The sequence below is a fragment of the Corvus moneduloides genome, chromosome 3 (assembly GCF_009650955.1).
Source record: "Corvus moneduloides isolate bCorMon1 chromosome 3, bCorMon1.pri, whole genome shotgun sequence".
Lineage (NCBI taxonomy): Eukaryota > Metazoa > Chordata > Aves > Passeriformes > Corvidae > Corvus > Corvus moneduloides.
The window spans coordinates 95,637,327-95,650,595 of record NC_045478.1 but is presented as its reverse complement, the minus strand read 5'-3'; the positions used below and the strand labels follow the sequence as shown (position 1 = coordinate 95,650,595).

The 13,269-nt window shown below is 36.5% G+C and overlaps 1 protein-coding gene across 6 annotated transcripts in view; it reads left to right on the top strand.

The window, feature by feature from the left end:
* Window positions 1-13,269, top strand: part of PLEKHH2 (pleckstrin homology, MyTH4 and FERM domain containing H2) — a 55,122-nt gene that overhangs the window by 24,455 nt on the left and 17,398 nt on the right. For 5 of the 6 annotated variants that reach the window (XM_032102846.1, XM_032102845.1, XM_032102847.1 and 2 more), the window contains 12 exons: window positions 891-1,888; window positions 2,901-2,976; window positions 3,434-3,528; window positions 4,179-4,323; window positions 6,466-6,602; window positions 7,700-7,810; window positions 8,069-8,155; window positions 8,678-8,836; window positions 9,095-9,175; window positions 11,343-11,522; window positions 12,319-12,427; window positions 12,530-12,642. In XM_032102846.1, coding sequence (XP_031958737.1) covers window positions 891-1,888; window positions 2,901-2,976; window positions 3,434-3,528; window positions 4,179-4,323; window positions 6,466-6,602; window positions 7,700-7,810; window positions 8,069-8,155; window positions 8,678-8,836; window positions 9,095-9,175; window positions 11,343-11,522; window positions 12,319-12,427; window positions 12,530-12,642 — 2,291 coding nt within the window. The remainder of the gene's footprint in view (window positions 1-890; window positions 1,889-2,900; window positions 2,977-3,433; window positions 3,529-4,178; window positions 4,324-6,465; window positions 6,603-7,699; window positions 7,811-8,068; window positions 8,156-8,677; window positions 8,837-9,094; window positions 9,176-11,342; window positions 11,523-12,318; window positions 12,428-12,529; window positions 12,643-13,269) is intronic. The other variant, XM_032102843.1, reaches the window with a different exon arrangement.

Below are 13,269 nucleotides of genomic sequence, written 5' to 3'. Positions count from 1 at the left end.
TTACTTCCATATTTATAGATGAGGGAATTGTAGTGAGAGTGATCTTTTCAAGGGAAATGATAAGAAATAGAACCTTCGGCTTGCCTAGATCAAAACAGATAATTTTGGGGACTTCATTACTTTAATGTGGGTGAAATTAAAATCTTTGTCATATTCAATCCACTTTAACTTCATACAGCTATTTAACATAGACTTTTCCAAGTGTCTGTGTAGAAAAACCCTAGTTCTTGCATCTGATTTAATTTGGAAGCATGCAGGCCTCACTAACATGTTGCAAGCTATAGCTCTCTCTTGCAAAACCAGGTAAAAGTGAAGAGCAGAAACAAAGCTATTTTTAACACAATGTCTTTCCTGAAGTACTTTCCGTTAGTCTCTCTTGTACATCTTAAGCATTCACCATTGGGAATACAATAATAGCTTCCAGAATAAATTTCTGTGTATAAACACTGTAGAAATGCTCAGAATAGTTGATTTGTTAATGAAAATACTTTCTGACAAGCTTTTATTAAACTTTAATTTTCCTTAGATTTAGTAAAGCAACTAAATTTGTATGCCCTCTTAAGTATTTGGCTTTTTGTTAGTTTTGTTTGTTTGTTTTCACACATACACTGGAGATAAGCTCCAGTCTGCTTATCTTTATATTTATTGCCATTTTTAGATCAGCTAGAACTTTGAGTAATGTTTATTACAGTTTTTTGGTGAACATAATTTGCATTCAGTCACATTAAAAAATTTATAATCTTTTTCTTAATGTTTATTACTTACAATATTAAAAAACTCACTCATTTGAAATTATTACCTACTTACTATTTACAGGCATGATGACAAAACCATTTATCAGTCAAGTTTGCTAAAGTAATTTTCTCATGTTCATTATATTTCTCCTCTAGAGAAGGATATCCTGGAAACTACCTTTGCTGGTCCTGTACACGAGACAAATAAAGGTCAGAAGTCATTGCAACAAAGTTCCTCTGGTTCAGAGCAGAACAAAAATGTGAGAATAAGCTACTCATCCAAAGACATAGACAGTGACATGTCAAAGAACTCATGCACTACTGGGAGTGACTGGAGCTCAGATGAGGATGGAGGAGACAATAAAGGACTGAAATCCAGGTGTGCATCGACTCTTTCAAGCCACACATCCGAAGAGAATGCAAGGTACAGTAGAGTGGGAAGTGAAATGTATTTGACAGCATCTGATGACAGTAGTTCTCTATTTGAAGAAGAGAGTTTTGATGTTAAGAGGACTCAGCAAAAGAAGCTATACTCATGGCAGCAAGGGTCCCAAAGAAAAGGACTGAGCAATCCAGGTGGAAAGTGCCACTCTGACTTCACAAGGAAAAAGAAAGACCAAGATAGTTCTTCGGATGAGCTGAATAAGAAATTTCAGTCACAGAGGCTAGATTATTCATCCTCATCCAGTGAGGCAAATACCCCAAGTCCCATTTTAACCCCTGCTCTGACACCCAAACATCCAATTCTAGCAACTTCTGCAGGTTCTCAATGCACAACTCCATCAGATTTTCCCTCCAATTTGCCACATCCAAGGTTACGGACTCCTAATGTCTTTAGTCTAAATTCAGCATTAGCAAAGAAACACCTAAGCCAGCCCCAGCTGAGTTCTGACAGAATGTTTGGTAGGAACAGAAATGCCATAAGCATGATCCGTCCATGGAGACCTCAGGAAACAGACATCGATCTGGTGGATGGAGAAGATACTGGTATTTTAGAGAAAATGGAGATTGGCTGTGATGAAGGAGCGTTTACCTATGACTGCACTGAAGCACAAAATGCTGAAGCCCAGGAACTCTGTGATACGACAAAAAAGGGTGCTAGCAACAAACCTCCAACGCCTCCATTACATCGATTTCCTTCCTGGGTAAGCATGGTAATAGATATTTTTCCTACTGGCAAAACTTTCTTTTCATCACTCTCTTCTATGATTTTTGTTGCCTCTATTTTAATTATTCTCTGTTTAATGACAAGACAGGGCATTAGCTTTATTGTAACTAAGACTACAAACTCAGAACCAAGTTTTATTTTAAGCACAGTATTCCTGCCATTGAAAAACATGGTCTCTATTTCATAGATAAACCCAGCTTTTTTTCATGTCTCATCTAAGTTATGTATATCCTTTTGAGTGTATCCAAGGATGTAGTGCTTGTGACTGCATGTATTTATTTAGCTGAACACTAACACAGCCCAAGAATGCTGGTGTCAATGCCCTTGCTGTAAGCACTGTACCACTCACAATCTAGACAATTAAGTTGAGAGCAGACAACTACAAGTTACACAAGTAATTGATCGCATTTCCAAGTAAAATTTTAAAGCTATCAGTCAGGATGTTAAAATAGATATTAATATGTCTTACACAAAATCCAAAATTAACTGAGGCAAGATTCACTGATTCTGTGGTTTCTGTATCAGAGATTTATTAATTAATTTATTAAATCTCTATTATTTTTCAGAGATGAATAATACATTGATGTAACAGCTTCTCTGTGTATGTATTTTAGTGAACTTTTCGCATTATACATTTTCTTATTGTAGCCTTTTAACACAAAATGGTTGAAAAGTTGTCTTCCAATGGCATTTCTCCGTTCTTTACACACAATCTTCCATTAAAAAACATTCTTGCTATAGCTTTTTTGGCACCTGATAATAGTATTTTTAAGAATAAGTTACTTACAGGGCACGCATTGTATGAAAAATGTTGGAAAAGACTATGGCTATGATGTGTATGGCATAGAAAAGAAGGATGCATTTTTCCGTTGCTATTGATAATGTCATTTTATGAACCATTTTATCACATAGTTGCACTAACACAAAGACTAGGAAGCTAAACAGAAGTAATTGTTGTGTTTTAATTATCTACCATCAAATCCATTCTGCTTGTATAGGAAAGCAGAATTTATGCTGTAGCCAAATCTGGTTTAAGGATGTCTGAAGCTTTCACCATGGAATCTCTTAATAAAAGTAAGTGGTTTAGTTGTTCATTGTCCCATCAATGAAAGTTCTCTTCCTATGGTGATTTGTGAGCAAGGACCTTGAAAATATTTTTATAAACATTTAGTTACCAGCTATTTAAATCCTAGATCACTGGTTATCTTTCCATTGTCTTCTGATACCTTACATCTTGACTTTCTGCTGAATTTGTACTTTGTTCACTCCAGTTTACTTTGCAATTCACTACTTTGAAGATTCTATACCAGGTACCCATTTTAAAAGGGTTAGCAAGTTAATGACTGCAATTTTATTTATGCTTTTTAAAAGCATTGTAAATTTCAAAAAGCTATAAATCTCACATCCAAAACTGTTCAGGAGTTAGTTTGCTTTTTATAGCAGTTATACAACACAAAAAAATATTAAATTTGAATTTGTTAATTGAGGGGTGAATTAGGAAGGTAATTTATAAAATATGTTGCTTTTTTAGGTGCTGTTTCACTAACTTCATGCTCCATATCTGGATTATATACATCTCTGATATATAAGAACATGACCACTCCTGTCTACACCACTTTGAAAGGGGTAACTGTTTTACTGTTTTACTGTTCTACTGTTTAAAGAAAATTTTTAAGTATCATTAGGCTTCACATCCAGGAACTTGCTGTTTCACATTTGATACTACCATGCCAAATATGTTGTAAGTTAATGTATAGAGATCACAGACCCCCAGAAGTAACAGATATATCAAATAGCTGGGGAATAAAAAAATACTGCTTGAAAAATGCTACTAGCCTAGGTCAATTCTTCTTAGGTTCCTTGGTGATTTTTTCCAAAGGCTTGTTAATTACTAACAGAACCACATGGTGTTCAATGTCATAATTAAAAGTGTGTGTCTGTGTAGAAATGTCTTTGTGTCAGTGCCAGAGCTGTTTCTAGTCACACAGCCAGCACTCAGTAATTACAGCATTGTTTGTTTTCTGGCAGCCTTTTGTGATTTGGAAAGACCCATGCCTTGAGCTACCTCAGGTTTCTGTTTTAAAGTATGGGTGTGGTTGAGTATACAGAGGGCAGAGGGAATTCGGTTTTATGTTAACATTTGGGTGCCAAAACTCACAACCCAGGCAAGAACAGCTTTGAGTATTATGAAGCCAGCAGAGCCCTGCCACAGTATGAAGGAAATGACTGATACCCTTTATGCAAGGTACCAAAGAATGTTGTGTTCATTTCTGCAGAAGGCAACTCAAATAAGCAACAGCCCATTTCTAGATGAGTCATCAGGATCTGAGGAAGAAGACAGCTCTCACTCCAGCTCAAGGACTTCCGAGTCTGATTCTCGAAGCAGAAGTGGTCCAGGGAGTCCTCGGGCTATGAAACGAGGTAGGCAAAAACCGTAAGAACAAGTAACTTCTGGGATGTTTGGTAAACTAGGCAGTTTACATGATCTTCTTAGGAATTGATTTCTTCTTAAACAGTGTGGCCATCTAAAATCTAGGCTCTCAAAACCTAGATCTGTTACTCAAGCAGGAGAAAGGGCTGTTATAGATGGCTTTCTTTTTATTGCTGTTATTATAGGTATCTTTTTAAGGCATTAACCTTGTAGCTGGCTGTTGTCATGGGGGGAAAGTGAGTTGTACATTTAAAGCAAGAAGCACCATTCTATCTATACTCTGTCATGCCAAGGACTTCCTGTGACTTTTAACAGTAGAAAAAAAACTGCCATCAGAAAAACCCCACACATATATTGAAGTTTGTAAAACAATTTCATGTGATCAGAAAGCAAGTGGAAATGTTCCGTCAATAAATTATTTGGTTCTGTCACCTTATGCAATAAAAGACTTCTTTCATTTTTACAGTGATTGTCTCAAGGTCCTGTGCAAAGATTTAGTTAAAACACTTGCATCCAGTAATGTCCTGTGTTTTGTGGAAGAAAAATCTCACAGTTCTAGGTGATTGTGTGTTTTCCATCTGCAAAATGGAAATAATGTGTTTCATAGTATTGAGAGATACAGTGTTTCCTCATTAGGTGACATTATCAGTGTTACATAACTGCAAGTATTGCTTCACTGGGTAAACCAAGAGAGACCAAGATCCCAGTGAGGCCAAGTGTTAAGATCCTTCACTATATTTTGCTTTAGAAATGCAAAATAACATTATTGTCTCTCTTATACATGTGAAAATCCCAGTTAGCAGGAGCTCTGCTCAGTGACTCTGGAGTAAGCTGACAGAGCCACTGGTCCCACTTGGCATTTTCCAGTGGCAGCCACAGCTGGAGTTTCCAGTGATGTAGTTTTGCCACATTAGTGTGAAAAGGGCCCCATAGATCCTGCTTCCCAGCAGCTCCATCCTGCTGAGCAAAAACCAGTGCCACGGCTTCAGACACATCTCATGTTATGTGCTTACACAACAGGAAAGCTAAACTGGGTAATTTAAAAGCTGGTTTCACCTGCAATTTCTATCTGCGTCTGTAAAATGGAACCATTCCTTTTGCTTGTGCTTTCTTCCCATAAAATAGTCCTTGCACTGTTTTGTGTGTGGAAACCTTTCTTAACCACAAAACACATATGTACGTGTCTTTGTTGAGATCACATTGTTTAAAAATCTAGGCAGTCACACATTTCACCAGAAGCATGATTAGCTCGCTGCAAATTTGTTATTAAAGACCCACCATGAGAAGAGAAGAACCCACTCTGAAAGCCTTGGTGGCTTACCAAAGCAATAAATGAGAAAAGCCTTTTTTAAGAATAAAATTGGCAAATGAGTTGGGAAATTATTGAAACAAAGGAAAAAAGGCCTTTTCATTTCAGTTTTGGAGAGTATAACCTTGCAGAGTTGAACACTAGTCCTTACAAAAGGACACATTTACGTGCATGAAAATATTTCTATAATGAAAGAGGGAGGAGTTTGAGATTTTATTACTGATTGACTAGACTTGAAAGCAGGGTGCATTTTTTTTCAGGATTAAAGCTAATAAACTCCTAAAACCCCCTGAAATATGAAATTCAAACTTTTAGAAAACCTCAGTATACAAATTCATACTAATTGCAAAACACAGTCACCTACAGTTTCAACACAAAGCAGATGCTGAGTATGACTTCTTAGTATGCAAGCAGTTGCATGAGAAATCCAGATGCTACAGTGAGTGAGAGAAAGTGCAGGGGGAAGGTTGCTTAGTTTAATTAAAGATCCTGGGGGCTTTTTCTAGACAATGAGTATGATTCATGGCACTAACTCCCTCCTTAAAAAAGCTGTGGTAATGTAACAGAAGGTGATAATATACATAAGACATTTTTTTGTTGTTCCATTTACAAGGGACTTTAACTGTGTAATTATGAATAAAATGAGAACTTGCACTGTGCTAGTAGTTCAGTGAGCTGATATTTTAAAAAAATCCTTGGTTCCTGATGGAATGTCTGCCTGGAGATTCTATTCAGATGTTCTTACTGCATGGCTATTCTGATCTCAGTTGTTTCTAATATAACAAAAATACATATGTAAAGAACTCTCTTTCTTTTACCACAGGTGCTTCTCTGTCTTCTGTGACCTCTGAAAGTGACTATGCTATTCCCCCAGATGCATATTCAGTAGATACAGACTATTCAGAGCCAGAGCAGAAAGTTCCTAAAACCTCATCCTCATCTAGTGATAATGGAAAAAATGTGAGTACTGAAGTTCTGTGAAGAAGTGCACCTGAGGTGCTGTGTGTATATTTATGTTCAAAGACTGCTACCAAATCTTTTCATTCAGTCTTGCTGACTCGCAGACTGCCTTATGAGTACAAACAGCAAAATATACCAACATTAGCCATGTAAGATTATAATTAGTGAAGGAAAGTGGAAGATAATTCTAAGCTTTCTATATAATGAAAGAAAAATAGGTTGACCACTCCAGAATACAATTCAAAGTCCTTGAGACTTCCTTTCTTGGAACCAGATCTGGTATCAGATTGCACATGAAATACTAAAATCAGTTTAAAATTATTATTTGAATATTTGGATACATAGAAGGGCATTCCAAGAAGGAGCTGAAGTCATCAGTAGAAATCTATGTGCAGTAATAAGTTTCTACACTTTCTTCATACAGGGAAAACATCAAAGAAATATAAAGTAGAGTAACATGTGAAGACAGGTCAAAGAAACCAAACCATTACAAGGTATTGGTCAGTCTCCAGGAGCTTTTTAATGGCTTGTGTTAGTAGTTAGTGTCGTAACATACAAGTGGATTGACTACCTGCTGATGAAGATTATTTTAAGCTTTCTTCACAGAGCAAAACTGTGAACTCTATTCCGCAGATGTACACACTAGAAGTTTGTCTGTGAGGAGCCCAGAATTAGTGCTTTATATCTGGTCTCCAGGTTAGGATCTGGAGTTGGGAAAAAATATGTATTTATTCTTTATTCATTCTGTTCCTTGTTTAATTAAACAACTAGAAAGTAAAATCAGAAATCATCATATTCTTCATTCTTTTGTATAGTTCGGGGCACTTACTCTCCTTCATGTACTATAACAGTAAGTAGGGATATTCATTAGTAATCCCATGTGCATGACATTTGTCTTAATTGATGCTTGTAAATCTTTGTCCTTGGATTAAAAGTCTCATCAAATACTGTAATTATTATTTAGCATGCTTTTAAGTCATTAATATCCCTCTCTGTGTGCATTTATATATATTTCTGAGGGGCAGAGGTATGTGTATCTATGTATCTATGTATATATGTGTATCTAACCACTTTTTATCTAACTTCTAAACAACCAGGAACCTTTGGAAAAATCTGGGTATCTGTTAAAAATGGGTGGTAAAGTAAAGACCTGGAAACGACGGTGGTTTGTACTTAAAGGAGGTGAATTGCTGTACTACAAATCTCCAGTAAGTACATGTAACTTACCTGCTGTTTTATATTCGATTGTTTACTGAGAATCTAAGGCTGCTAGAAGGAAAAAAAATGCACTGCTGGTTTCTGAGCTGTTAGAGTGATTCAGTACTCACTTCCTCAAGAGGTTTACAAGGTACACAATGTCTAAGTAGAAAGTATTTATCAAGATTAATGTTTAAATTAGTCCTATAATAATTTATTGCTATTTGTTGGTAGATTTAAAATATTCTTCTCCCGTTCTTTCCCTACAGAGTGATGTCATTCGAAAGCCTCAAGATCAAATTGAGCTAAATGCATCCAGCCACATTGAAAGAGGTGATGGAAAACAAACAATTCAGGTGCCTGCTTTTCTCTTCTATTGCTGAAAGTTTCAGCATTCCCTCCATCCCCAAAGCCAACCCTTTGTTCCAGTCCCTGTTGCACTGGAAGTCCAAGTGTGGACTTGGAATTAAATAATCAGTGCCTTTCATTTGAAACCAAAGAATTGTTTCAGTGACAAAAAATATAAAAAGGCCTACATGGAGTCTTGTTTGTATTGCCATGAAGGTTAGATCGTCACATATGAGATAGAAATAAAGAGAGCAGTCTGGGGGTCAGCCACTGGGGTTGACAGAATTCATTTGTCTGAAAGGAGAATTGAGTTTTCTCAACTTGCCATCCTGGAACTTTTCAGATAAAGACTTAGAAAGGGTCTATCTGCTCTGCCTGGTCATGGAATGTTTCATTAATAAAAGGTACTTTGGAGAAAATAAATTCCCTGAAGTTGTGAAGCTACATTGGGTGGTGTATGTTACAAATCCCACACTGTGAGGTCGAATGTGTCAAGTTCTTGAAGCTAAAGACTCTTTGTTACTACACAGCTGACCACAGAGAAACGAACATACTACCTGACTGCTGATTCCCCCAACATCTTGGAGGAATGGATCAAAGTACTGCAGAATGTTCTTAAAATACAGGCTGCCAGCCCACTCTTCGTACAGTCTGAAATCAAGCCAACCATGAAAGGATTACTTACAAAGGTAGGAAAACACTTCTTCCCCCAGTCTGCTTTATTCCAACACTGTTTAGGTTAACACTGGCCTTACTGTGCTTTAGATGAGCCCTTAGATGAGATTCTTATGCCCTTAATAGAATTACACAGTTTTAATTTTATGTCTAGTAATGGGGATAGGAATTTGAACCGAGGCATGCATTCCCAATATCACCAAAGTTCAGAGATGGTGAAAATAGTCTGTATTTCTCTGGCTGTCATTGTTCCTAATGTTCTGTAATTACAGGTGAAACATGGATATTCCAAAAGGGTTTGGTGTACCCTAGTTGGAAAAATTCTGTATTACTTCCGTAATCAAGAAGACAAGGTAGGTCCCTTACTTGTTTCTTCAGTGCATGTAGACTTTAAACAGTAACCTACAGCTCTATTAAGGTACAGTTGGCCTTGGTATTATACACAGATTGTCAACTTGGAAGATTCTATCTAATAGCCAGCAATCCAGACCACACCCATTGGTCTCTTTCTACAGGACATACTGTGCATCTTATCCCTAGCTGAAGGGAGACACAGATTTGCTGAGAGTTCAGGTGTCCCTTTCTGACAGGCATCAGAAAAGACTCAGCTGTCATGTAGTTCTGGAAGCAGACCCTTTCTAATGTCTCTTGCAGTGGGCAGTGACTCCAAGTTTCAAGAATTTAAATGTTCTTTCTCTCCCTCAGTTGACTTCCAAATCCTGTTCTTTGGTATGTCACTGTACCTGTACAGTGCTGCAAGAGCTAGGACACTTCCTAGACATGATTTTCACCTGTCCCTTTGCTCCCAAGGCATTGTATTTTGTCATTGAGGAACATCTTCTTAATGGAGGCAGGTCAGAAATAAGATTTTGGAACAGTCCACTGATCCATTATAAAAAAAATCAACAGAAATTCTCATATTTGTACTTCTGTTTTAAGAAGATAATCACACTGGAGCCAGTAACTCATAGCTTTTGTATAGAGCCAGTTATTCCCTTTGTTGTCCTTTCCTTTTATAGCAGTTTTAAACATCAACTAAACCCCATTTCTAGAACTGTATGAATAAGATAGCAGTAACCATCCATCAAAACATTTTATTTTTATTGCTCCTAAAAACAATATAAAACAGGGTTTGGGAATCAACTGAGTAGAGTATTCATCTCTAGCTCATCCTACAGAGACATTAAAATTAATGTACAATTTCTCCTGGGGAAAAAATCTCTATGTTTAACATATCTGAATTTACCCAATTTTACCACTGAAGATTTTGGTATTTTAGCATGCTCTTTAGTTAAGAATTTTGCTGGATTCTTGTGAATATTTTCCTCACATTTGGAAGAAGTTTAGGTGCCCTTTTAAAGTAAAATTGAAACTAATGTGCTAACTTGTAACAGAATGAGAATTTTGCTTTTGTAAGCAGAATATATATGAGAAGTTTTCCAAAGCTACTTTATTTCTAATGTTCAACAATACGCTAATTAAAATCATGTTTTCTGTAGCTGATGGTGTCTGCGCAGAAATAAATTACACAATCTGCAGTGGTTAATACAATAATAGAGTCCATTTAATTGACATCCTTTCAAAATGGAATTTAAATTTAAAAGTCAGCCAACTGTGTTTTAGTTAAACTTGGGTGAATAAATCAAATTTGACTACTTATATGTGAAACGACATCTTTTGATTCTCAGAATCTTATCTTACTCAAAAAGTTGAATGCCTCAGAAGCACTACAGAAAATATGAATCACCACCTCATTCTTTAATCCTTACCAGTGGCGCTGTGGGAAAGGAGGGAGCTTTGTGTAGAGTAGCCAGTCAGCCTCTGTCAGTCCTGTCACCCAGTTGAGAAGAGATCTCAGTATTTATGTTTGTTGTGGCTTCCTGTTGATAATGGCTATGAAATAATTACTTCTGTGAAAATTTCCTCCTGAATGGCTTTTTAGATAAAATATTTCCTGATAAATGGTGCTAACTACATAAACATCTCAACACTGAAGCTCTGTGATCTCTCAGACTGGAGAAAGAAACCACCTAGGTCAATCATACAAAAAATTAACTTTTTGAGTTTAGAGTACGAACAAATCAAATACATCAACAATACATTACTGTCCTCTAAAATAACAAGATCATAATTAAAGTTCTGTGCTTGACACAGGAAATTTTTGATTGGAACCAGGTTTGGGAACTCTGAAGAATGACTTGTCTCACCCTAACATACATTTATTGCATTAGCTATGTATAGAGGCAGACCTGGAAAAGCATATTTTAAAATCTCATTTTCAGACTTTGGCACGTATCATTCTCCTTTTGCTCTCTGCAACATCTGGCTTATCTGACATTCCTCGGCAGGACTGAAAATGAATAAATACAAATGGGTATGGATGGCAGTTCATGCTTTAATTTCTATTTGCAGAATAAGAAAAAATTGTGTATAATAATAAATATAATAGTATGTAGTATAAAATCAGTGTGCACTGAAACAAACATTACCCCTCTCACCACTTTTGATGTTTCCTTCTAGTTTCCTCTTGGTCAAATCAAGCTTTTTGAGGCAAAGGTTGAAGAAGTTGATAGATCCTGTGATTCTGATGAAGATTATGAAGCCAGTGGACGCAGTTTATTATCAACCCATTACACTGTTGTTATCCACCCCAAAGACCAAGGACCCACTTACCTTCTTATAGGATCTAAACACGAGAAGGTAATAAATGGATATTGTTACTGAGTTTCAGTAACACATCTATGAGTATGGTGCTGTGATACAAATATTTCTTCAGGAGGACAAGGAGGACTACAAGTCACCTGGCTTGTATTTTGATATAATAAGGAGAAGGTCCTGCTTTATTACCATCAATCAGTTTGTCTGCAAATCAGTGCTAGCATAGGTAATCCTTGTTAAAAACGACAAAAATGTGCAGGCTTGCCTACGTAAGTAGATGGTGCAGAATATCTTATATGCTGTAATGAGAATTTTGCTCACATACCCTAACTTGTAGACAGAGCTGTAGCTGACCTTCCTCAGAGGTTACGGGGCACTGGTATCCATTTCACTGACAAGATTAACATTGCAAAGACTTGCCCTACTGTAGTAAAGGAGCAATGAGAGGTGGGGTTAAAACCATTTTTATTATTGTTGCTTCATTGTTCTCAAGTAATCTTGTAGACCTCATTTTGCTTTCTGGCCTTATCCCCAGGTTAGCAGGATCTGGCAGAGATAAAAAAACTACTTATGTAAGCTTTTGGAAGAGGAAAGGAAGAATGTCCTGATAATCAGACATGATTTCTGAGGGTAAAAACTTTTGAAGAGAGCCTTGTCCAATCTTTCTTGCTTAATATTTGTAACCTAGAGACCATGAATACGTGTTAATTCAACCAAAGGCAAACTCCTTTGGGCTTCAAAAGGAGTGCATGGTGGGGTTTCAAGTTGAGAGCAAAATCCTGATGAAGCAGCTCCTTCCAGCATGGAACGAGTGAGCTGCTATGTTTTTCTGCTTTAGGACACGTGGCTTTATCATCTGACAGTTGCAGCTGGAAGTACCAATGTAAATGTTGGATCTGAGTTTGAACAACTTCTTGGCAAATTATTAAATGTAGAAGGTGATGCCAGTAAGTTTATTCTCACTTCACATACTCATCTTCCGATGCTTATTTACGAAATGTACTCATGAACTGAATAAATTGCAAAATGTATATATTTTATCTGTTTAGCTTCTCAGATTTGGAGACATCCTACTCTTTGCCACAGCAAAGAAGGAATTACTTCCCCTCTTACAACACTGCCATCAGAAGCCTTGCAAACTGAAGCAATTAAATTATTTAAGGTAAAACCATAGCAGATGCCTTTTTTATTAACTGACTATTGTAACTCTTAGCTAAAGAATGGCTATTAGTTGGCTTACTAGAGATATTCAACAGATAAGAAAAAAGAAAAGATAAGTTTATCTTTAGTAGTGGTAACTAATGGACAGCAGCAAAATGTGCTCATATTACGTCACCAAAGACTATCACTTCCAGTGTAAAGATGACCTTGAGATGTGAGGGAGCCGTTTAGGCTTCAACTTTTGTTGTTCCTTCTTATTTGACAAGTTAGTGATGAAGTGCCAGTTAGTAGAAAAATCCATGGCCCTCATGAGTGATAATAACTTTACGTTGAAGTTCATAGCTCCAAAAAATCTAACAGCATAGACAGATCTCTGCATTCAGAAAACTGTATCTGAAATACTATTTTTTCAATTACATTCAGGAAAAAAATAGTAGGCAAAAGTTTTGTTGTAGATACATTTAAATCATCTGGGAGATATTTTAAAAATCAGAAGACAAAGAAAGTAAATTTTAAGTTTAAGGAAGTCATGGATTATTTCAAACTGCTCTTTTTAATAAAAAGAAAATATTTTCATATGAAGTAGCTATTCTTAAAAGACCAATTATTCAGTAATATAAATGGAGAA